Source organism: Oncorhynchus keta, chromosome 19, assembly GCF_023373465.1.
Source record: "Oncorhynchus keta strain PuntledgeMale-10-30-2019 chromosome 19, Oket_V2, whole genome shotgun sequence".
Lineage (NCBI taxonomy): Eukaryota > Metazoa > Chordata > Actinopteri > Salmoniformes > Salmonidae > Oncorhynchus > Oncorhynchus keta.
In genome coordinates this window covers 72,811,589-72,836,267 of record NC_068439.1, presented here as the reverse complement: position 1 = coordinate 72,836,267, position 24,679 = coordinate 72,811,589, and the positions used below count along the sequence as shown (strand labels likewise).

Genomic DNA, 24,679 nt, shown 5'->3' with positions numbered 1-24,679 from the left:
TATTTTGTAGATCATTGACAGAAATTCAAATCCCACTTTGCAACACAACAAAATGTGGAAAAAGTCAAGAAGTGTGAATACTTTCTGAAGGCACTGTACATTTAGTACAGGAGGGGACTGAACACACCATTGTGGGGCTCATGTGTTGAGGAGGTAATGTTGCATAACATCACCAGATGGGGGCTTGACGGACCAATTTTCTTCTGTGGCATCACGCAATAGGAAATAATTGTATCTGCCTTTTATAAAGTCATTTACAGTGCTTTCTTTAGACTGGAATATTATATTAAGATGGTAGGCTATTCAAGAAATACATTGTTTCATCTGACATGTCCAAGCAGGAATGCATGATTCTAGATAGTTTGCTGTGCAACCTAATCCAGTGATTGTCATTAATTGTGGGTGGACAATAGTGTATTGTTATATTTTACTGTTAAAATACAGCTCAATTTTGTTCAATCGAGATGACTTTGCCTATGTCTTTATGTGCAGTAATGTTACAGGCAAATTTATTATGTGACTAACTCTCCATATGAGGAAGTAAACTCAAAACACATTAGCTAGATCGGTCATGCTAAATATGCATTCATCTACCGGTAAATTTAATGTCCTACAATCCCTATGCACTTGCAATGGCCAATGCAAAATTGGGCATTTTGCAAACGCTTTCTCTTAAAGCCATATCTACTATCTCGGTTGTGAAATAGTTGCTATTGAGCTCAATATTAGGTGAGACATACAAATTATACCAACAAAAACTGCGAACAACCGTAGTTGCATTCAAACCCATGCATTTCCCACAATTTGGATTTTGAAATGCTATACAATCGGAAGCCTTTTTTGACTCCCAAAATGCACATCAAGTGGCTCGCTCATCATAGCAGCAGGCCCTATCTAGTGAGACAGGCCTAGGCAGACACTTTTTCATTACAGGAATCATAAGGATGATGCACTTTACTGTTTGACCAAATCATGGTTTTAGTCGCCCCCCAAAAAACGGACACTTTTTAGTAAAGTGGCCATGTAGTGAATATTCAGCTCGCACTGATGCAACCAATAGAAAATGTAACTCCCACAGAAAAGTCAAAAGGTCGCAAAATACAACTAAATGGTCGCAGTCTGAAGCCCTGCCCCTTGACATACTGTAGCTATATTGTTATCAAAGTTATGTCATAAGTAGTGGTCTGACATTGCAGCAAGCTAACTAGCTAGCATTTTCCAATCTGTTATTACCTGAGCGTATATACTGGAATGATGTGCTTTCAGATATCTCTTGAGCTTGGTAGTTTTTTTCTTCTTCCTGTCTACTTGTGGGTGCTAACGCTGTCTTCTCGCATTGAAATGTTGCATGTGGGCCTCCCGAGTGTCGCAGCGGTCTAAGACACTACAGATCCGGGTTCGATCCCGGGGTGTGTCGCAGCCGGCTGTGACAGGGAGACCCATGAGGCGACACACAATTGGCCCAGCGTCGTCCGGGTTAGGGGAGGGTTTGGCCGGCCGGGATGTCCTTGTCCCATCGCGCTCTAGTGACTCCTGTGGCGGGCCGGGCGCATGCACGCTGACATGGTCGCCAGTTCTACATGTTTCCTCCAACACATTGTGGCCTGCTTCCGGGTTAAGCGAGCAGTGTGTCAAGAAGCAGTGTGGCTTGGCAGGGTCGTGTTTCGGAGGACGCATGGCTCTTGACCTTTGCCTCTCCCCAGTCCGTACACATGCATGTTATTCAATCATTGCACCCACACTGCTCGCGAGCGTCTGCGTAGCCAGGTGCAAAAATAGAACTTGGTTCTATTTGTGACGCTTGACACGCTGGAAGTCCCGCCTCTCCCATCTCCTCATTGGTTTTTAAGAGCATATACCCACGTGGGTGATTGCAAGATTAACTGAGATCCACACTATATTTCAGTTGTTGGTGGTAATACACCTTAAAGTTGGTTGCCAACCACCATATCAAATCAAATGAAGAAGCCTGAAGGAGGAGCGATTACTGGAAACGAACTCCGTTTACCCTTTTATCTGTGGATTAATTGTCGGAGTAGAGGACCTTGTGTATGCATTTCAAGGAAAATAACAACCCAATGTTTATATCCCAGGACAAATTAGCTAGCAACAGTAAGCTAGCTAGCTATTGCCATAAATGTTTAATGCATTTCCACCTGTCCCCAAATTAATATAGTTGATTCCGAGTTCGTTTTGATATTTCCTTATGCGTGTCCTGATCGCGTCTGGTGTGGGTGGACAAAACCGACATGCGCGCGATGGCGCACGCACAGTCTGGTCCGCATGTAAGAATCGATCTGTAGTCAGCACTGATATTACAACACCACAATTTCCACAACATGTTTTACTCCAGTGTCAGCTCGTGGATCCTCTTATTTGGTGTTGTACCCCAGGTTTTGTTCTGCTGTGGAGAGGCCAGCATTTCACTCCAAATGACTCGGAGCCACACTCATGCACATAGACTGCGAAAGCAGATAGCACTATAAAAGAGGCCCATAAAGCTTTCAGCAGGTCCTTAAATAACCATCTACAGTTTTGTGACAGTCACTAGAAATAGACGCCTTACATTGCACCCTCAGCAGGGCCAGTGCAGTATCTGGTTGCTAGGTGACGGTAATGCGGAGCAGGTTTGCTGTTGCTCCTGTGATATGCTGCTGTGCTCTAGTGTCAGTGTTTCTCAATAGGAGAGAACATAAAAAGGGCATCAGGCCTGCTGCATCTCCTGTAAGAAGTGTGAGCCTAGACCATTTTGTACGTATAGGCTAAGGCTGTGGCGGTCATGAAGATTTGTCAGCTGGTTATTGACTGTTAATTAACAAACATGTTTAGCATCTCTAGGCCTCCACATACAAGCTGCTGAGGCATGCCTTTTAGAACATCTACATTTTAAAGAATTCCAATCGATTTAATATACACCATCACAATAAATGCATTATTATTATTTTAGGTAGGTCTAAAGAAACATGATATGGAGAATTTATTTCAGAAGAAACGCATACGAGTTGGCCTACTGTATGTTATCTGGCTATGCACCATACCATAGGCTGGAAGCCAGTCATTTAGCAGACTAAAATATATGCTTTTATCTCCTGTCATTACGTTATGATTTTGTAAGAATAATATAATTGAACTTTGAAAATGGCAATGATAAGCATATGTGATCATTTGAAACAACTCTAAATCTAGCATATAGGACCTATTTGATAATAGGTGATATTCTGCCCAAACAATGTATGCCATGGGCTCTCCAACCCTGTTCCTGCAGCTACCCAGTGTTTATTTTGGGAAACCAAGTGAAATCTTTTTGGGAACATTGATAGTAACATGTTTTCACAACAAAACATATTTCAACTGTTGACAGCCCCTATCTCTGCGTGCTCAAGAAAGAAATTAAGGAAAGAGGACATGGAAATGCATGGTGGTGAGATATTCTGTAGCTAAAGGTAATATCAGCTTAGTAATTATAAAAAAAATCCCTATTACTAGGCTATTCAAATGCAAATTGACAATAATTGTAGGCTAACACTGTAAGCTGCCCTGCACAATCAATGAACCAACCGCATCGCCTAGGCCTTTACGTTCTCTCCTAGACTCATGGATAGAACGTTTGGAGCATAGCATAAGGTAACCATTCCATCATGTATGCATAATAGTACAGTCCACACTCAAAGGCGATAACTAGAATGTGTTTAATTCTGGAGTATATGCTAGACCAATTATGTACCAAGACCTCTTAAATCTGTAAAAATATATATATGACGTTCATAATATCCGGTAGGCTATGTAGGTCTATTGTGTAGGCAGTCATTTTAGTTTTTAGTTTTTTAGGGCGTGGGTGGGCTCATGGAACATATGCATGTGCACCATTTCTAATATGCGTATGAGTGTTCTACATGCAACATCTGAAATGCTTTGAATTAATCAGCACCTTCCACAGTGCCTTCGGAAAGTACTCTGACCCTTGACTTTTACCAACTTTCTTACGTTACAGCTTTATTCTAAAAATGGATCTGAAAAAAATCTAAAATCCTCAGCAGTCTACACACTACCCCATAATGACAGTGAAAACAGGTTTTTAGACATTTTTGCAAATATAACAAATAAAAACCTTTTTATTTACACAAGTATTCAGACCCTTTGAGACAGACTTGAATTTGACTTCAGTTGCATTCTGTTGTTGAGGGGGGGTGGAAATTATTTGATACATTTTACAATAAGGCTGTAAAGTAACAATGTGGAAAAAGCCAAGGGGTCTGAATACTTTCCAAAAGCACTGTCCATTTTGTTGTTGGGCTTTGAAACAAAATCCACCATGACAATGTTTTCCACTCCGTTTCAACTTCCTGTTGAACTTTTTCCTTCAATTTTTTTCTGGCCTAATGGTGAGTTTTAAAAGCATGATACTGTTTTAATAAGTGCTTGTGATTTTGCTATCTAATTTGCATTGATGTCAGAGTGGTTAGAGAGACAATAGAGCACTGAGTACTAGGCCATTAGCAGGTTGGGTACTACCAACGCATGTCCAGAGCGCATAAAATGAGATTACCGTGACTCAACGGTCACGTGGAATTTGATTGCGGTCATGATGGTGTGGCGATAGTCACCGCAACAGCCATAGGTCTACCATTTTAAAGCACCAGTCCTCTGTAGGCTACATGTAGGTAATGTGTTTGTCCTTTGTCATTCCATTCCCTTAAAAAGCCTCCGGTTTGTGCGCTGTCATTCAACTGCAAGGATGTTTTTCTGTCTTTTTGGGTCCTACTTATCATGTGTAGGATGAGTATGACCCATGGGTCCTAAATGAGAAAAAGGCCATTAGCTAGATTGCAATGGAAGCTGAAGATGGGGATTGACTCCTTTTGTCACAGTGAGTCCAGGTCATTACTGAGAGATACTAAAGAGCTTAAGGCCTGTAATCCTGGGGCTCCTCCAGCCTCAGGTGCTGGCTGTCTCCCAGACCTGGATCACTGAAAAGTCTTTAACGTGCCTCTCGCTCCAGAGGTAAACAAACAGACGCTCCCATACTTTACTGTATGTAAGCAGACAGTCGTTCTCTCTCCATTCTCTCCTCCTCTACCTTATGCATGTTTGCTCTCAAACATACACCTCACTTTGTCTTCCTCTGTCAACAGGTCTGAGTACATTCTGTGTCTGTGTTTGGTTATGAAACGACACACAAATACAATAGACAGAGCAAGATCAATTTGCCAATACGATTTCTCCATGCCATCAGCTATGCAAAGGTCTGTTACAAAACAAAGGCTTTTTGCATGTAGTGCTCACCAATCAGTCACAGTGGGAACACCAGTTAATTGGAGTGAACCTGTTCATCTATTATGTGTGTACATCTGTTGTGCATATAAGCTAGTAAACCGGTATTGCAGGGTAACTTCCAACATCATGACATTACAATTGCTAATGGCTAATCTCATTCCACCTTATGAGGAGGATTTAACTTTTTCCCACATGCGATTAAGGATATCCTTTGTTCTTGTAGACAATTTCTCTTGAAGGAAAACCAATGGTGGTCCATTTACTGTAAGATGAAGATGGCAGGGCTTTATCTTTAAATCTCCCCAAACCTCTGCCCCGTCGTCTTCACCAGCATTCTAATCCCCAGCTCTATGGCCATAGGCCTAGTTTAATCATGTTTCTCCTGGTGGAAATATTTCATTTCTCTCTTCTAAAGCCCTCCTAGGAATGTGTGCAACAAAGCATCTTTTTTTGAGAGAGAGAGAGATGTCAAAAATAGCTGCGGATGGGGAGACTTGTCTCCATGTCAGGCTGTATCTTCCAGTCTCAGCCAACTCTGCTGCTCCCAGAAGGTTAGAGATGATTTCCTCCATTGCGATCAGGGAGGGAGGTTTCTATTTGGAGGCAATCTGGGTCTCCTCCTTTTAGATTGCTTACAGAGAACATGTACACTACTGTCAAATCAAACTGTATTGGTCGCTTACACATGTTTAGCAGATGTAATTGTGGGTGTAGCGAAATACATGTGTTCCTAGCTCCAACAGTGTAGTAATATCTAACAATGCACACAATCTAAAAAGTAAAATAATGGAATTAAGAAATATTAGGATGAGCAATGTTGGAATCCAGAGTATAAATATACAGTGCATTCAAAGTATGCAGACCCCTTGACATTTTCCACATTTTCTTACATTACAGCCTTATTCTAAAATGGATTCAATTGTTTTTTTTTCTCCTCAATCTACACACAATACCCCATAATGACAATGCAAAAAGTTATTTGTTTTTTAAAAATGTTTGCGTATTTATAAAAAATAACATTTACGTAAGTATTCAGACCCTTTACTCAGTACTTTGTTGAAGCACCTTTGGCAGCGATTACAGCCTTGAGTCTTGGGTTTGACGTGACAAGCTTGCACACCTGTATTTTGGGGAGTTTCTCCCATTCTTCTCTGCAGATCCTCTCAAGCTCTGTCAGGTTGGATAGGATGTGTCACTGCACAGCTATTTTTAGGTCTCTCCAGAGATGTTCGATTGGGTTCAAGTCCAGAATCTGGCTGGGCCACTCAAAGACATTGAGACTTGTCTTGGTTGTGTGCTTAGGGCCATTGTCCTGTTGGAAGGTGAACCTTCGTCCTGAGCGCTCTGGAGCAGGTTTTCATCAATGATCTATATTTTGCTCTGTTCGTCTTTCCCTAGTCTCTTAGTCCCTGCCACTAAAAAACACACCCACAGCATGATGCTGCCACCACCATGCTTCACCGTATGGATGGTGCCAGGTTTCCTCCAGACGTGACTCTTGGCATTCAGGCTAAAGAGTTCAATCTTGGTTTCGTCAGACCAGAGAAGCTTGTTTCTCATGGTCTGAGAGTCTTTAGGTGTCTTTTGGCAAACTTCAAGCGTAAATTCCAGTCACTGATTTAATAACATTTGCTCTTGTATTTCAGTTTTGAAAAATATAATAACAATGTAGTGGACAGAACTAGCCATTAATGTCCCTGTACGCTTAAAGACAGATTCAATGGCTGTAGCATAGTATATTCGACAGAATGATTAGCTAATAACTATTTGAGAAATTATGAATAATAAGCATATGCTTTTACCTGATAATAGACTACTAATGATAATATAACAACTTCAAATACTGAGCTAGTAACTAAGTAGCCTAGGTAAACTTAGCTGACCTTCAATTGAGGGAATTTAGAGACATTTTTACAACTCATTGAAAATAAATACATGGGCAAATGTTACCAAACATGATAATAATTGGCCTGCTTTACGGTAGGCAGCTAATTGTTAAATTACACTTTCCATCCATCCTTGGAAGGCCACTGTCTCTGCGCTGATCGCCTGTGAGTGAGACGATGCTAGCTAGCCAATGGGAGCGTAGTAGAACGTCCCTCTGAGTAACGGGGCGTGGTTTAGGCTGATCTGCATTGGGGGAAAGAACTACGCTGTTCTGAGGGCAAAAGGGGATGTGCAACTCAAAACAAGGAAAGTATTCTTAACGTTTTGTACCAGAGTATGTAACAGAGCATGCACAATTTAACTGAAGCACGGCGTGAGATTTTCCAAAGTCTGGAGTGTTGTTCTTCTCGCCTGCTCCAGTAGAGCTCACTTCAGGAGCTATTGCCCCTTTAGCTACTGTCATGGAGTTCGCTAAATATTTTCATTAAGAAACTGATAAAACACAGGTGCAAAATCAAGGTGACTTAGAAAGATCAGGATAAAATGCAAGAGGACTGCAGTGATGTGGTGTCCACAACTAAAGAATCATCATGGAATCTGAAAATACATGTATTCCGAGAGCATGATGGTGTACTTTTACTCTGTGCACATGCTAAAAGAAAGGACCGAGGTGGGTAGATAACTGTGTCATTGTAGCAAAGTATTTATAAACAAAAAATCTGTTCTTTTAAACCTTTCGTTCATTATTGTTCTATTATCAATACAAAAGGCCATAATTGATTTTTGTCCCAATGGGTCTGGCATATTACCACGTTCAAGTTGCTTACTGTTTTAACCTATAGAAAAATCAAAACACATCTCTGCCCAGCCTGGCAAGAGTGGCCAAAAGGGTGTTTAGCATCCCCAGTGGCTCTGCAAGTGTGGAGAGGATATTCTCTGCAGATGGCTTGCTCTCCAGGGATCATTGCACCACAGACTGGCCAAACTCATGTTTCTAAAAAATGAATTCAAAGGCACTAATAAGTCATTTTTGGTTTAATTTGTATTTAATTCTAAGTAAGTATATATGCGCAATTTATAGACTAATGATTTAATACAACAAAATGTTTAAACGCTGAGTGCGTTATGTCCCTACCAGCTTTTTGTGTTACAGAAGGCTGCAAATCAAATCAAATGTATTTGTCACATACACATGGTTAGCAGATGTTAATGCGAGTGTAGCGAAATGCTTGTGCTTCTAGTTTCGACAATGCAGTAATAACCAACGAGTAATCTAACTAACAATTTCAAAACTACTACCTTATACACACAAGTGTAAAGGGATAAAGAATATGTACATAAAGATACATGAATGAGTGAAGGTACAGAGCGGCATAGGCAAGATGCAGTAGATGGTATCGAGTACAGTATATACATATGAGATGAGTATGTAAACAAAGTGGCATAGTTAAAGTGGCTAGTGATACATGTATTACATAAAGATGCAGTAGATGATATAGAGTACAGTATATATGTATACATATGAGATGAGTATGTAAACAAAGTGGCATAGTTAAAGTGGCTAGTGATACATGTATTACATAAAGATGCAGTAGATGATATAGAGTACAGTATATATGTATACATATGAGATGAATAATGTAGTGTATGTAAACATTTATATTAAGTAGCATTGTTTAAAGTGGCTAGTGATATATTTTACATCAATTCCCATTATTAAAGTGGCTGGAATTGAGTCAGTGTGTTGGCAGCAGCCACTCAATGTTAGTGGTGGCTGTTTAACAGTCTGATGGCCTTGAGATAGAAGCTGTTTTCAGTCTCTCTGTCCCAGCTTTGATGCACCTGTACTGACCTCGCCTTCTGGATGATAGCGGGGTGAACAGTCCTTGATGATCTTTATGGCCTTCCTGTGACAGCGGGTGGTGTAGGTGTCCTGGTGCTTCACAATATTTGTGTATGCTATAGCTTTGAAATAATATAGCCTAAATAATACTTTTTTTTTCATTAGTCTCCCTGTTTGGCTCATGATCTATTTAGAGTTTTTATATGCTGTATTTAATATGAAATGTAACCTATTTGAAATGGTGTGTTTACTTTTTCATGTTTATTCAAATACTTTCATTCAAATCATATGGTTTTGTTTCAATACTTCAAAACCAAATGGTATGTCCAGGTAGTCACAAAAATAGATGGGTGTTGGTTAAATTGTGGTTTTAATGAATGGAGGGAATTTAGAGCTGTAGTTTTTGAGCAAGGAGTGGTTTTTAGCAGAGCGTTTGGAAAGGATGTGGGACACCAGGTACGCTACATGAGCTTGGAGGAGAATATCTAACTGCTCAACTCCACTCACGTACGCAGTAGTTGTATGTATGTTAGTGTCATTTTTTTATTTCACCTTTTATCATTTGGCTGGCCAATTAGTAATCCAAAATGCAATGACTGTCACACCCCTACTATACCAAGATTGATTTGCTATGGCACAGTAAGCCTAGTTATGATAACTAGAGTACTGTAACTAATGTATCGGGTCAAAACTAAATCCTGGCTCCAGTTTGGACAAATCAAAGGGAGAGAAGAATAAAAACAATGTTTAACTTGGTAGTCTCTGTTGGCCATGTCAAGGTAGGACGGTGCGACTAGAAGTAAGACAACACGCCTAGAGATGCACAAGGAGTAGTGAACTTTTCCACTCTTTCTCTAAGTGCACCTAAATCACACAATGCCAGAGGTGCTCAGGGGGGCTGTGGTTTTGAATATAACTGCGTGCCTTACCCCAGCACATTAGCCAGGGAATGCACTCCTTCACCTAACTCTTACAGAGCTAAATCAGATGTTGTTTACAAGGTAAGGATGGAAACCACCAGGCAACAGCACTTACCTCACACATCCCATAAAGGCTGGAACCCAGAGTTCCCCTGCCCTAAGCAAAGAATTCCAGTCTCAGACAGGCCCTACGCTACAGACAGCAGTAGACTCTTACTGTTGCTCACAGAGGAGGAATGTAAGCTGTGTGTCTGAGCGAGCAGCAGCGGATAAGGATCCACGGTATGCAGGAAAAAAAGAGGACGAAAAAATGTCTTACGTAAGACTCGCTAACCCAGAACACAATGACGCCTGATGCATTATGGTACAATCCACTCAGCCTTTGCCTGCCTGCTTCAGACCGAGGACTTCCCAGATTATAGAACCCAATTCTCTCAAAAGCACAACATTATGGGGTATTGGAGAACTGCTCTTTCTGCTATGTGACGAGACCTGAAGCCCTTCAGCAACCCACGACAAACTGAAATGCATGAAGTGTGTAATAGCCCTAAAGCCAGGTGTGCCTAACCTTCCCTGAGCTCCTCTCATAGCGCGATATTTCCAGATTCCCTATTTCCGGAGTCCATATAGTTAGCCAAATGCATGCTTACTGCTGACTTTAGTCTCCCAAGGCTTTTGATCCAAATTTAATCAAATGTTATTTGTCACAAGCATACTGTGAAATGTTTAAATACAAGCCCTTTCCCAACAATGCAGAGTTAAAAAGCAAGACATTTAGAAAATATTAACTCTGTAAATAACGATCTCCAGCTGGAACAAATGTCTGCTAATGATACTTTCCACTGCAACAGCCAAACGACCGGACCCTGTTGGAGTTCTGATGTGTCACGCCCCTGTCAGTCCTTCCATGGGCACAATTTCACTAGGTTCGAAACCGCGGAGGAAATTCCTGTGGAATGTTCTGGTGCTACCACCTGTACACCTTTTGTTTTGTAGATATGTGGTAGTAGAGTAAGGAACTGAGGGCACACACTTAGTGTGTTGTGAAATCTGTTGTGTGAACCAATCCCACTTCCTTATTTGCTGGACCCCAGGAAGAGCTAATGGGGATGTGTGAAACGCTTTGCCTAGTTTGCTGTGTACAGTACAGACAGAGCTTTGTAACGTACATGGGAATCCATCTAGGCCCTTACAGTAAGGCCACGCTAATTATGAAATAACACATGCTGGAATCGCCTGGCTTCATAGAGGTTTCTTTTAGACCCTAATGCAGGGTTCCCCACCTGGCAGGCTGCGGGTGGTCTCATTTGGCCCCACAAGTTTTATGAGCAAAACATTTTTTTTTTGTTAGACATAGGACTGTAAAAACACCAGGAAATCAGCTCCAAGTGATTTTAATTTAAGAAATCTGTTCCTGTGTGTTCCCACCAAAAAAGAGAGGTGTGAGCATATTCAAATGTAAGCATGGTTTGAAATTGTTTTATTCAAACATATGTATTTTATTTATTTAACCTTTAACTAGGCAAGTCCTTTAAGAACAAATTCTTATTTACAGTGACGACCTACGAAGAGGCAAAAGGCCTCCTGTGGGTACGGGACAAAAAAAAAACGCATCACGCCAAGACACTACATAAAGAGAGACCAAAAACAACATGGCAGCAGCACAACATGGTACAAACATTGTTGGGCGCAGACAACACCACAAAGGGCAAAAAGGTGGAGACAACACATCATGCGAAGCAGCCACAAGTGTCAGTAAGTGTCCATGATTGAGTCTTTGATTGTAGAGATGGATGGATATTTGCAGCACGTTCCAGTCGCTAACTGCAGCAAACTGAAAAAAGGAATGACCCAGGGATGTGTGTGCTTTGGGGACCTTTAGCAGAATTGTGACTGACAGAGCGGGTGTTGTATGTGGAGGATGAGGGCTGCAGTAGGTGTCTCAGATAGGGGGGAGTAAGGCCTAAGAAGGTTTTATAAACTGGATCTTGCATCGGTATACAGAGATGACCAGTTTATAGAGTGCAGTGATGTGTGCTCTTATAAGGAGCATTGGTGGCAAATTTGATGGCCGAATGATAAAGAACATCTAGCCGCTCGAGAGCACCCTTACCTGGCAATCTATAAATAATATCTCCGTAATATAGCATGGTCATCTGGTCATGGTCATCTGAATTGGGGTTCTTTTGGCACCTGGGGTGAAAGAGCGATTATGATAGAGTAAACAAAGGCTAGATTTATCTTTAGCCTGCAGCTTTGATATGTGCTGAGAGAAGGACAGTGTACTGTCTAGCCATAATCCCAAGTAATTGTATGAGGTGACTACCTCAAGCGCTAAACCCTTAGCGGTAGTGATCACACCGGTGGGGAGAGGGGAATTCTTCTTACCGAACCACACTAACTTTATTTTTGAGGTGTTCAGAACAAGGTTAAGGGCAGAGAAAGCTTGTTGAACACTAAGAAAGCCTTCCTGGAGAGCGTTAAACACAGAATCTGGGGAGGGGCCAGCTGAGTGTGACTATCATCTCAAATAAAAATGTATTGGTCACATACACGTGTTTAGCAGATGTTATTGCGAATGCAGCGAAACGCTTGTCCGTATAAATGGATGAGAGCTTCCTACTGCCTGAGATATGTTGTTGATGTAAATTGAGACGAGCGTGGGGCCTACGATCGAGCCTTGGGGTCCTCCCTTGGTGACAAGCAGTGACTGAGACAGCAGATGTTCTGACTTTATACACTGCTCTCTTTGAAAGAGGTAGTTAGAAAACCAGGCCAAAGACCCCTCAGAGACGCCAATACACTACCCACAAGAATGGAATGGTCTACTGTATCAAAGCTTTAGCCAAGTCAATAAAAATAGCAGCACATTGCTTAGAATCAAGGGCAATGGTGACATAATTTAGGACCTTTTTAAGGTTGCAGTGACGCATCCATTACCTATTCGGAAACCAGATTGTGTACCATAGAGAATACCATAGACAGACATAAAGAAACCCAGTAAGTTGATTATTGACAAGTTTTTTTCAACACTTTTTATAAACAGGGCAAATTAGAAATAGGCCTATAACAGTTAGGATCAGCTTGATCTCCCCCCTTTTAAATAAAGTATGCACTGTGGCTGCCTTCCAAGCAATGGAAACCTCCCCAGAGAGGAGAGAGGCTCTGCGATGATAGGGGTTGCAACCTTAAAGAAGAAAGGATCTAACCCAGATGTTTTTTGAGGGTCAAATTTAAGCAGCTCCTTAAACACCTCAGACTGTGACCGCCTGCAGGGAGAAACTGTAGCGGGGCAGGGGGGGAAAGGAGCATCGGGGTTAGTCGCATTAGAAGGGCTGGGAGATGTTGCCCATCCAACATTTCCCAACAAGGCATGGCTGAGTCAAATAGGAATTCTGACTTAATGAAGTGGTGATTTTTAAAGAGCTCAGCCATTGTGCTCATGGTCAGTAACAACCGCATCATCAACATTAAGGGCCATGAGTAGCTGTGAGGAGGAGGGTTTATTCTCCAGCTCTTTAACCGTTTTCTCTTGGGGTTAGACCTACAGAGAGAGAACTGCTCCTTTAAATTAATGTAACTAACTTTTGGCCTTCCAGATCGCCTGAGTGCACACGTATTTCTCATTTGCCTAAACGACAGCCAGTCAGCCTGAGTATTTGTGTGGTGAGCCTTTCGCCAAATGGTGTTCTTGATCAAATCAAGTACATTTTTATTTTTCACATGCACCGAATGCAACCGCTGTAGATCTTACAGTGAAATGCTTACTTCTTGAGGTGGAGTAACTCTGCCAGATCATAGTTGAACCAGAGGCTGAACCTGTTTTTTTAATTCAAATGTTCTTTATGGGGGTGTGTTAACAATACCACTGAAAATATGTTTTTTAAGGTACAAGAGGGTATCAAGCTGATTCTATACCAATTTACAGAGGCCAGGTCATGAAGGAAGGCTTGCTCATTAAAGTTTTCCAGCAAGCGTCTGTGACATCAGGACATTTAACTGAGCAGCCCATACGAACACAGTCTGTAAAACGGTGATCACTAAGGCATCAGTTTTCTGTAATGACCTATCAGGATTATTTGTGAGGATTAGGCGAGTAGCCTTTTCTGCATGTTTGGAGTCCTACCTTGTGGGATTGATAATGATCTGAGAGGGATTTATTGTTTTAGGACTTGGTCAGGTGGTTTAGCATGTCCCAGTTTAGGTCACCTAGCAGGACAAATTCAGATTTAGTTTAAGGGTCCAGGAGAGAGTTTTGGGCAGGTAGGGTACAAGCTGGTGCTGATGGTGGACGATAACACCCAGCAACAGTCAAAGAGCTATTTGAAAGTGTAATGCTTAAGTAATGCTTAAAACCAGCAAATCCACAGACTTGGTGGAGACAACCGAGCACTGAAGGTGTTCCTTGGTAAAGATTGCCACTCTACTACCTTTTGGAAGATCTGTCTCTCCGAAAAAGGTTATAACCAGAAAGATTAACGTAAGTGTTAACACTCGTTTGTTCATTCTTTCTGTTTGGGCTTCTTCCGGTCAATTTACGGTCTGCAAATTATTTGTAATTTAGTTCCAGCTCCCCGACCATCCATTCAACAAAAAAATCTTCCTGTGGCTGAATCTAGTAGATCAGTTATTCCCAAACTGGGGTACACAATGCCATCGGGGGTACGCCCCCAAAAAAGGGATTCACTTTTTAAATATTTTTTTATGTCCATTTTTATATTTTCCAACGGGGCTATACATTTGGGTGAGGATTTTTTTCTCTTTCTCTCCTTAGTAGCCTCGTTTTCACTGCCAAAAATTAAATTAAACCATCCAGTGTTCAGTGAAATAACGTGATTTCAAATACAGGTAGCCTAGTCAAATAATTAACATCCAATCACATTAACCATTATTCTCTCGCGGGAATTCCACTATGTCGCTAAACATAGCTGCTGCTCATTCAGTTTGCTTGAAAATTGATAAATGGTTTTAAAAAAGTACGGCCCGCATCCATCGAGACACATACCAGCTCTACTGATAGTACTGCTACTACCAGCAATACAATACCTGCACAATGAAAGTTGTTCTGCTTCAACGAGCACATCCAATGCGAGCATCAGTAATTCTACATTTGTTGTTAGCCCAGCTAGCATGGACACTGACAGTTGTGAATCTGATTCAGTCAAAGAGCTACTGCCCATTTACCCGGGAAAGCGCCGAACAACAGACGGACGTTGGACCATCAGAGGCACAAATATGATGAGAACAACATTGATTTGGGGTTCACTTATATTGGGAGTCGTGCCTTTCCTCAGCCACAGTGTGTTATAGTACTTTTGTATATATCTCACAACGCGTTGAAACCTTCACTCTTGCGCAGGCATTTAGAAACCAAACATGCCAATTTGGAAAACAAGCCACAGAGGTTTTTTTGAGCGAGAATTAAGACTACTTTCGAGTAGTAGGACATGTATAAAAGCAACAGATACTATTAATAAGAAGTGGCTAGAAGCATCTTATATGGTGAGCTACGGAATAGCTAGGACAGGCAGGCCCATACTATTGTGGAGGACTTAATTCTTCCTGCTGCCGCGGATATGGCTGGGACAATGCTGGGGAAAAGGCCCAAAAAAACTGTACATATAATGCATTTCACGACACATCAATGACATGGCAGGAAACGTTTTGAAACAATTACTGCTTCGCATACAAGCCAGTGAATTCTATGCTTTACAGCTGGATGAGTAAACCGATGTGGCGGGCCTGGCACAGCTCCTGGTATATGTCCGTTGCGTTTATGGGGGGGTCAATTAAGGAAGACATCCTCTTCTGGAAACCAGGACAACAGGAGAGGATATTTTAAAGTACTGGACAACTTTGTGACATCAAATGGACTTTGGTGGTCGATGTGTTGGTATCTGTACTGATGGTGCGAAAGCCATGACAGGGAGACATAGTGGAGTGGTGACATGGGTGCAAGCAGTTGCTCACTACGCCACTTGGGTACACTGCAGCATCCACCGAGAGGCTCTTGTTGCCAAGGGAATGCCTGACCATTTGAAAAACGTTTTTGACACGACAGTGAAAATGGCTAACTTTGTTAAAGCAAGGCCCCTGAACTCTCGTGTATTTTCTGCGCTATGCAATGATATAGGTAGTGACCATGTAACGCTTTTACAACCTACAGAAGTGCGTTGATTATCAAGGGCCAAAGTATTGACACATTTTTTTTTTTTAATTGGGAGACGAGCTTAAAGTTTTCTTTATTGACCATGATTTTCACTTGTCTGACCGCTTGCATGACGACAAGTTTCTCACACGACCGGCCTATCTGGGTGATGTTTTTTTTCGCCTGAATGATCTGAATCTAGTATTACAGGGACTCTCTGCAACTATATTCAATGCGCGGGACAAAATTGGGGCTGTGATTTAACCTCTGGGATTTATGGGACTGTAGCGTCCCACCTCGCCAACAGCCAGTGAAATTGCACGGCGCCAAATTCAAAACAACATAAATCCCATAATTAAAATTCCTCAAACACCATTTTACACCATTTTAAAGATAAACTTGTAAATCCAGCCACAGTGTCCGATTTCTAAAAGGCTACACGACGAAAGCCCACCAAACGATTGTTAGGTCAGCACCTCGTCGCAGAAAAACACAGCCATTTTCCAGCCAAAGAGAGAGAGTCACAAAAAGCAGAAATAGAGAGAAAATTAATCACTAACCTTTGATCTTCATCAGATGACACTCATAGGACTTCATGTTACACAATGCATGTATGTTTTGTTCGATAAAGTTCATATTTATATCCAAAAATCTCAGTTTACATTGGCGCGTTATGTTCAGTAGTTCCAAAACATCTGGTGATTTTGCAGAGAGCCACATCAATTTACAGAAATACTCATAATAAACATTGCTAAAAGACACAAGTGTTATGCATGGAATTTTAGATCCACTTCTCCATAATGCAACCGCTGTGTCAGATTTTTAAAAAACTTAACAGAAAAAGCAATAATCTGAGTACAGTGCTCAGACACAGAAACAAAGCCATACAGATATCTGCCATGTTGTGGAGTCAACAGAAGTCAGAAATAGCATTATAAATATTCACTTACCTTTGATCTTCATCAGAATGCACTCCCAGGAATCCCAGTTCCACAATAAATGTTTGTTTTGATCGATAACGTCCATCATTTATGTCCAAATACCTGCGTTTAGCCCAGTAATGCAAATTCATGAGGCGCGAGCACTAGGTCCAGACAAAGTCAAAAGGTTCCGTTACAGTTCGTAGAAACATGTCAAACGATGTATAGAATCAATCTTTAGGATGTTTTTAACATAAATCTTCAATAATGTTCCAACCGGAGAATTCCTTTGTCTTCGGAAATGCAATGGAACGCAGCTAACTCTCATGGGAGCGCGAGAGACTGAGCTCATGGCACTCTGCCAGACACCTGGTTGAAACAGCTCTCATTCCCTCCTCCTTCATAGTAGAATGTACCTGTAAATGTTTTAAAGACTGTTGACATCTAGTGGAAGCATTAGGAAGTGCAATATGACCCCATAGACACTGTATATTCGATAGGCAATGACTTAAAAAATGACACCTCAGATTTCCCACTTCCTGGTTGGATTTTTTTCTCAGGTTTTTGCATGCCATGGGTTCTGTTATACTCAGACATCATTCAAATAGTTTTAGAAACGTCAGTGTTTTCTATCGAAATCTACTTACTATATGCATATTCTAGCTTTTAGGCCTGAGTAGCAGGCAGTTTACTCTGGGCACCTTTTTATCCAAGCTACTCAATACTGCCCCCCAGTCCTAAAGAAGTTAAGAAGTTCTGTCTGCATTAACAAGGACAACACACAGGTCTTTCCAGCATTTGTATGATTTGTTTTGGTGTGCAAATGAACTCAAGCGTACAGACCATGTCAAATGTGATATAGCGAAGCACCTGAGTGAGTTGGGTGCGCAACTTTCCCTGAAACGGATGACAAATAACTGGATTCGTTATCCCTTTCATGCCCTGCCTCCAGTCCACTGAACAAGAGAGCCTCATCGAAATTGCAACAAGCAGTTCTGTGAATTTAATCAGAAGCCACTGACAGATTTCTGGATAGGGCTGCACGCAGAGTTTCTTGCCTTGGCAAATTGCGCTGTTAAGACATTGGTGCCCTTTGCAACCACGTACCTATGTGAGAGTGGATTCTCTGCCCTCACTAGCATGAACACTAAATACAGGTACAGACTGTGTATGGAAAATTATTTAAGACTTAGACTCTCCAATACAACCTGAACATTGCAGAGTTATGAGCATCCTTTCAAGCGAGTTTTTCCCAATTTTCGATGATCAAATAAAGTTGTGTTGGCTGAATATAGAGCAAAATTATTGAATTAATATTTGAGCCCTGGTCTTATAAGAGCTCTTTGTCACAACCCAACTCGTGGGAAGTGGCAAACTCACACTCCATTCTTATGTTTAATAAATGTATTGTATAGTGTGTGTGTGTCTGTGGCAGGTTTACAATGATGGCAAAAAACAACATTTGAGAGTGCGCTGACCCTGGTGCTAGAGGGGGTACACAGCTGGAGGTTGAGTGTTTGAAGGGGTACGGGACTATAAAACGTTTGGGAACCACTGATCCCTGCCCTAATGCTTGTTCAATTTGGAAGAAAAATTGTGTTAATCTGGAGAACGTTGCGACATAGGCTGTCTTAAATACGTAAATAGCCCAGCCTTTGTTTTTTTTCTGTGATTTTAGTGAAAGCTCTGGAAGTGTCAAAGTCAAGAAAGCAAGACTTTCCCCTGTGAACAGGAGGATTAAAGATGTCATGTCTCCTGTGTGAGCATCAGAAATTAAAGGAAATTGCCCTGTAGATCTTGTGCATCACCGCAGCCAGCATAGTTAATGTTTAACGAGCCGTTGGCATAGTGGAGTTGGCAAGGCCTTTCACACAGGTACATGTTATGGCTAAGGCCCGCCCTGTGTTTTGTGCAATCATGTGACATAGCAAGATTTTATCCTGTGTTTTAAGCCTTGTCCAGAAATAAGAATTACATCAAAAATGAAAGCAATTGTCTGAGGATGGTGCTGGACCATCTGACATAAAAACAAAAGGAGACAGTTTGACAAAAAAGCTTTAAAGGTAGACTCCGTGAAATGACGTTGCCACGAGCAGATATTGAGATGCAAGAACTTTGCTCTCACGCAGTCGCACTGTATCTGTGCAGTGTGGTAGCCAAAGCACCAAAACAGCGGAGAAGTTGAGCCTCACACTTCAACGCTCTTAGTTGTTGCGGAAATTTACCAACTATGCTGCTTACTTTCTGCATACAAGTCCAAATCCAGGCATGTCACTTGACTGCACAAAACTCAGGACCCTAGTTATGTGCCTTTCTTAGTTTTCAGGCCTCGTGAAACATCTGGCATTTTAAAAAAAAATGCCTTTATTAAAATGACAATAGAACAGTTTAAGGTAAACACTGCTTGTTTGAGCTAAAACACTCACCTGTTTTTGTCATAAGAGAGCAGCTATAGGCCTAGATGTAAGTATTATTTTTTGCTTCGTTAAGTGCCTGAGATTGCTTTATTGACTTTGTTGCCTAACCTGTGCTGGTAAAAGTCAAATGCCAACCCACTTGTTTCTACAGTGTCCTCCTGAATTATTGGCACCCTAGGTAAATACAAAAAAGGCTGGGAAAAACTGTAATCATTGTTTGTCAGCTTGATCTTACTCAACATATCATATGCATCTTACCTTTAATTGAGTTAAACACTTTTTTTTAAACAATTATATCAAGAAAGTATTATTTTATTCAAAAACATGCATGCCAGTTATTGGCACCCCTACAAATTCTTATGAACTAAATCAAATTGATGTATATTCCGATTTTATGATTTGTTAATTTTAAAGTTCATCTGAGTCTTTGGCAACTCCATGACTTCCTGTTTCACCGGGGTATAAATATGAGGTGGTACACACAGGCTAAACTCTCTTTGTCATCCTTCAACATGGGAAAGGATAGAGAACATACAAATGAAATGAGACAAAAGGTTGCTGACCTTCACAAATCAGGCAATGGCTATTAAAAAGGTAGCTACGCGCCTGAAAATACCCATCTCCACTATTAGGGCAGTAATTAAGAAATGTAAAACTGGAGCTGTAATGAACCCGCCTGGAAGAGGACACAAGTGTATTTTGCCCCCACGGACAGTGAGAAGGATGGTTCAAGTGGCAAAAAAATCTCCAAGGATCACAGTTGGTGAATTTCAGAAGTAGGTTACATCTTGGGGTTACCAAGTCTCCAAAACTACAATTAGGTGCCATGACCAAGTTATTTGAAAGGGTTGCCAGAAGAAAGCCTCTGCTATCACCAAACCACAAACATGAGCGCCTGGAGTTTGCTAAATGTCATTCGGAACTTTGATTGGAACCAGGTTCTATGGTCTGATGAGACTAAAATGTTGTTTTTTTGCAACAAACAATAGAGTTGGGTTTCCATGGTCATGCAGAAAGATCCTAATTCCCACTGAGAATGAAGTATGGTGGTGGATCTGTGATGTTGTGAGCCTGTTATACATCCAAAGGCCCTGGGACCCTTGTTAGGATACATGGCATCATGGACTCCAAGTACCAGGAGATTTTAGGTCAAAACCTGTCTGCCTCTGCCAGTAGGCTAAACCTGGTTCTTCGTTGGATCTTCCTGCAGGACAACGATCCAAAGCATACCTCCAAATCTACACAAATGGTTCGCTGACCATAGACGTTTCACAATGGCCGTCCCAGTCCCCTGACCGAAACACCATTAGACAACCTATGTGGTGAGCTGAATAGGAGAGTCCAAAAGTGAGAGGACCAAGGACTGAAGGATCTGGAATGTTGATGTAAATCCCTGGTCTTCTCCCACCTTATCAAACATGTATAGGAGACGACTCAGACCTGTTCTCTTGGCATCTTTTTTGTTCATATTTACCTCCGGTGCCAATAATTCATGAGGGCACTATCTACTAGAGATAGCATTTCACTGCACCTGCGATAACATCTGCAAAACTGTACGCGACCAATAAACTTTGATTTGAGTTTGAGTGTTCTTGGAATTCACGTGATAGGGAATTATAGGTCATAAAATATCCCGGGGTCAGTTGCCACAGTGAAGTGATTTTACTTTGTGCATGTCAGTTTTGATACAATAACATTTCCACATGTAAGGAAAATGTAATGATACATTAGCTTAGTGGCCATCTGAAAGAAAGGGAAAAAATAATAATGTTGCTTAATGGGTGGGAAAAGGAAAGACCTTCCAGACGAAAGGCAGTTTCCATTATGACAAGCATATCCTGTTCAGCAATGCCTCTCTTCCTCTCGCTCTGTTCTCGAGCCCATCATCCACAACAAAGTTTGAGTGCTCTCTGACCAAACATACTGCACATTATGTGGTTCAGCAAGCCCGTCACTGAGGCCTCTAAAGTGAGTTAGGATGTTGTCAACATGGCACTCTCTATTAGAGCCCGACCAATATATATCGATTCACCGATTTATTATAGGCCGATATTGGCCTTTTACCGCTATATCGGTATGGGACGATAATTCAACCAATGTGTAATAAATAGGATGAAAAAACATATCTCATGCTTATCTGAACACTTGCGGACATTCTCATGATCTCATTATTGTCACAATGTATTAAATCAACATTTGAAGCATAGTTATTGAACAATTTCTCTTTTGGGTGGCAAATTCTGAAAATTCACTGTGGAAAAATTACACTTTAATTTCCCCGCTGTAAAAGAGTATATCGGTCTCTGCAAGTTTTGTCCCCAAAGAAATCTGTATCGGACAAAAAACAAGATTAACTTGGGCTCTAGTCACTATTCATTACTCTATTACAGCATTGAACCACAAACACTATGGACATTTCATAACTGTGTTTCAGCATAGAACAACCACACATTCTTCCCTGAGTCGAAATACTGTATGTGTCCAGGAGAGAGTTGGAGCTTTAGGTAGCCCTGATTTTTAGATGGTGGTCAGTCAGTCGGGGATGGTACTACCAGAGATATTAAGGAAAGAATGAGATAGGAATCCCATTTGGCAATGAATGCTAAATGTATAACACCCAACCCAGCAGACTGTCGACCAATCGCGTTCACGTTGTCATGCTGCGTTACACAGTTGCTAAACTAATCATCACGCAATCCCTTCACAAATTTAAGTGTCACTGTTCCAAAGCTATACAATATTAGAGAGAACAAGTTAATTATCTCACCTCAGAAAATATTTCTAATTTTGTACTTGTTCACTAAATGCATGCTAATGTTGGGTTTTTGAGCTAGTGCACAATTGACTTTGTTCCACTCCTTGAAGGAGAGCTGTCCTTGTCCCAGAATCGCCGGGAATGCTCTGCATGGCTCATTGACGACGCATGGGCAATATACACAATGGGCATTAATACGAGTTTCCCATCTCCTCAAAAGTGTCTCTGGTACTATGCCTATCATTCTTTTTCAAGGCTTCTTCATCCTGATACCGTATCAGTTAAGAGCCATAACCCTACTGCTAGGCTAGCCCAACACTGTGCTGTACTATACTGTTCTGTCACGTCATTTCTGGGTGGCTGCAATAAGTGCTGTTTGTAGCCTGGCAGGGATCAGGTTTGACAGCTCTAATAACCCTGCACACACTCACCGTCTAATCCATAAATGGCTTTATGATAAAAGCTAGAGTGACTGGGTTGGCTCTATTGAGTTTTATGTCAAATGCCCGTTGATTGGAACAACACTGACTACCTCCAACTACCAAGGTTAAGGGCTTGTAAGTAAGCATTTCACTGTAATGTCTACCTACACCTGTTGTATTCAGCGCATGTGACAAATAAAATTAGATTTGAAATTGAATTGAAATCGTATCTGGATCCTTGCCTGTGTTTAATGTAAATTATAGTCCTCACATCTGTTTTCACAGGCTGTGTAAGCATTTGGCCTATTACGATTCGAGGTACAGTATGCGTTGTATGGAGTGTTTACTAAAAACCTATTAAAATGTTCCATTAGGATTACTCTCAACTGCACCTATTGTATCAGTGTTCTGTTCTGTGACTACACATAAGCCAAGTACCTGTAAACTTGTCATTCAGAAAATGTCTGTTTGGCCTTGCACTGAGGATGTGAATTGAGGCCTCTGTATACTGTGTAGTTTGGCTCTGTTTCAGTCAGTATTGACATCCAATCTGCCCATGAATTTTCATACAGTTTTGTACTTTTCTCGTCGTGACGGGTCTTTTCCTAAGTTACATTCAGTTGGGCTGCCTTGGCAACAGTTACCTGCAGTTTGTGGGTAATGTTGTTTAGGCTACAAACCAGGCAAGCTTTAGTTGACATCGATACCGTGCAATGGTTGTACAGTCGCCCCATTTAGGAGTCTTAAGGCTAAATGACAATGTAGACTAAAAGTTGTTTCCATGTCATCTCTGGTTCCAGATGCACCCTCCACAGAGCAGCAGGAGTTGTTCACCCAGAAGCTCCAGCAGTGCTGCATGCTGTTTGACTTCATGGACTCTGTCACCGACCTGAAGAGCAAGGAGATCAAGCGGGCCACGCTCAACGAGCTGGTGGACTACGTCTCCACCAATAGGGGCGTCCTGGTAGAGGCAGCCTATCCGGAGATCTCAAATATGGTGAGTGGGCACCTTACACTAACAGCCTTTTCACGCTACTGAGTAAAACCAAGCTGAGACTAGCTGTACGGTGCTAGCCTATTTACGCATCCTCCATAGTTGCTGAAATGGACAATGTGAAGAAAATATCCAGACCAGCGTAGAACAGTTTGTGTTAGTACAATAGTGTGAAAATGGTATACCAGAAATCTATTTTGTTTTGTCACGGTGAAACAATTAAGCACCCTGTCCCTAACATAGAAGTTTCATCAAGCAACATTGGGAGATTTTCTACTCCGGAGACCGGATTTTCTACTCCGGACTCCGACATTGTTTGTCCTAATATTTCTACATTTCTTATTTCCATTATTTTACTTTTTAGATTTGTCTGTTGTTGTGTATTGTTAGATATTACTACACTTTGGAGCTAGGAACACAAGCATTCCACTACACCCGCAATAACCTCTGCTAAATATGTGTATGCAACAATACATTTTGATTTGAATCTTTTATCTTGGATAGAATGCTTCTACAAAGGAGCGAAAGTGGTCATTTAAAACATGAACTTCAATTGTAATAAGGGTTTGAACGAAGAAGAAAAAGTACTGGGGCCTCACGAGTGGAGCAGAAGTCTAAGGCACTGCATTGCTGTGAGGTGTTGCTACAGACCCGGGTTCATTCCCACAACCGTCCGTGGAAGGGAGTCCCATAGGACGGCGTATAATTGGCCCAGTGTCATCCGGGTTATGAGAGGGTTTGGCCGGGGGGGGCTTTACTTGGCTCAACGCACCCATAGCGACTCCCTGTGGTGGGCCGGGTGCCTGCACGCTGTCGCCAGTTGAACAGTGTTTCCTCCTCTGCGGCTGGCTTCCGGGTTAAACTGGCGGGTGTTAAGGAGCGCAGTTAGACAGGTCATGTTTCGGGGGACAAATGACTCCTCCACCTTTTCTTCTCCAGAGCCCGTTGGGGAGTTGCAGCGATGAGACAAGACTGAAATTGGGGATTAAAAGTGGGTCAAATACAAAATAATAAATAAATATACATTTAGAAAAAGGACTGATTTTGCTCATGGCTTTGTTATCAAAACAACTTTCCATACTCACAAAAAGCTTATTTC

General features: G+C 41.5%; 1 protein-coding gene across 1 annotated transcript in view; it reads left to right on the top strand.

The window, feature by feature from the left end:
* ppp2r5a (protein phosphatase 2, regulatory subunit B', alpha isoform) overlaps window positions 1-24,679 on the top strand; it is an 81,405-nt gene that overhangs the window by 20,950 nt on the left and 35,776 nt on the right. Inside the window, exon 2 of the mRNA XM_035794556.2 lies at window positions 23,387-23,583. Coding sequence (XP_035650449.1) covers window positions 23,387-23,583 — 197 coding nt within the window. The remainder of the gene's footprint in view (window positions 1-23,386; window positions 23,584-24,679) is intronic.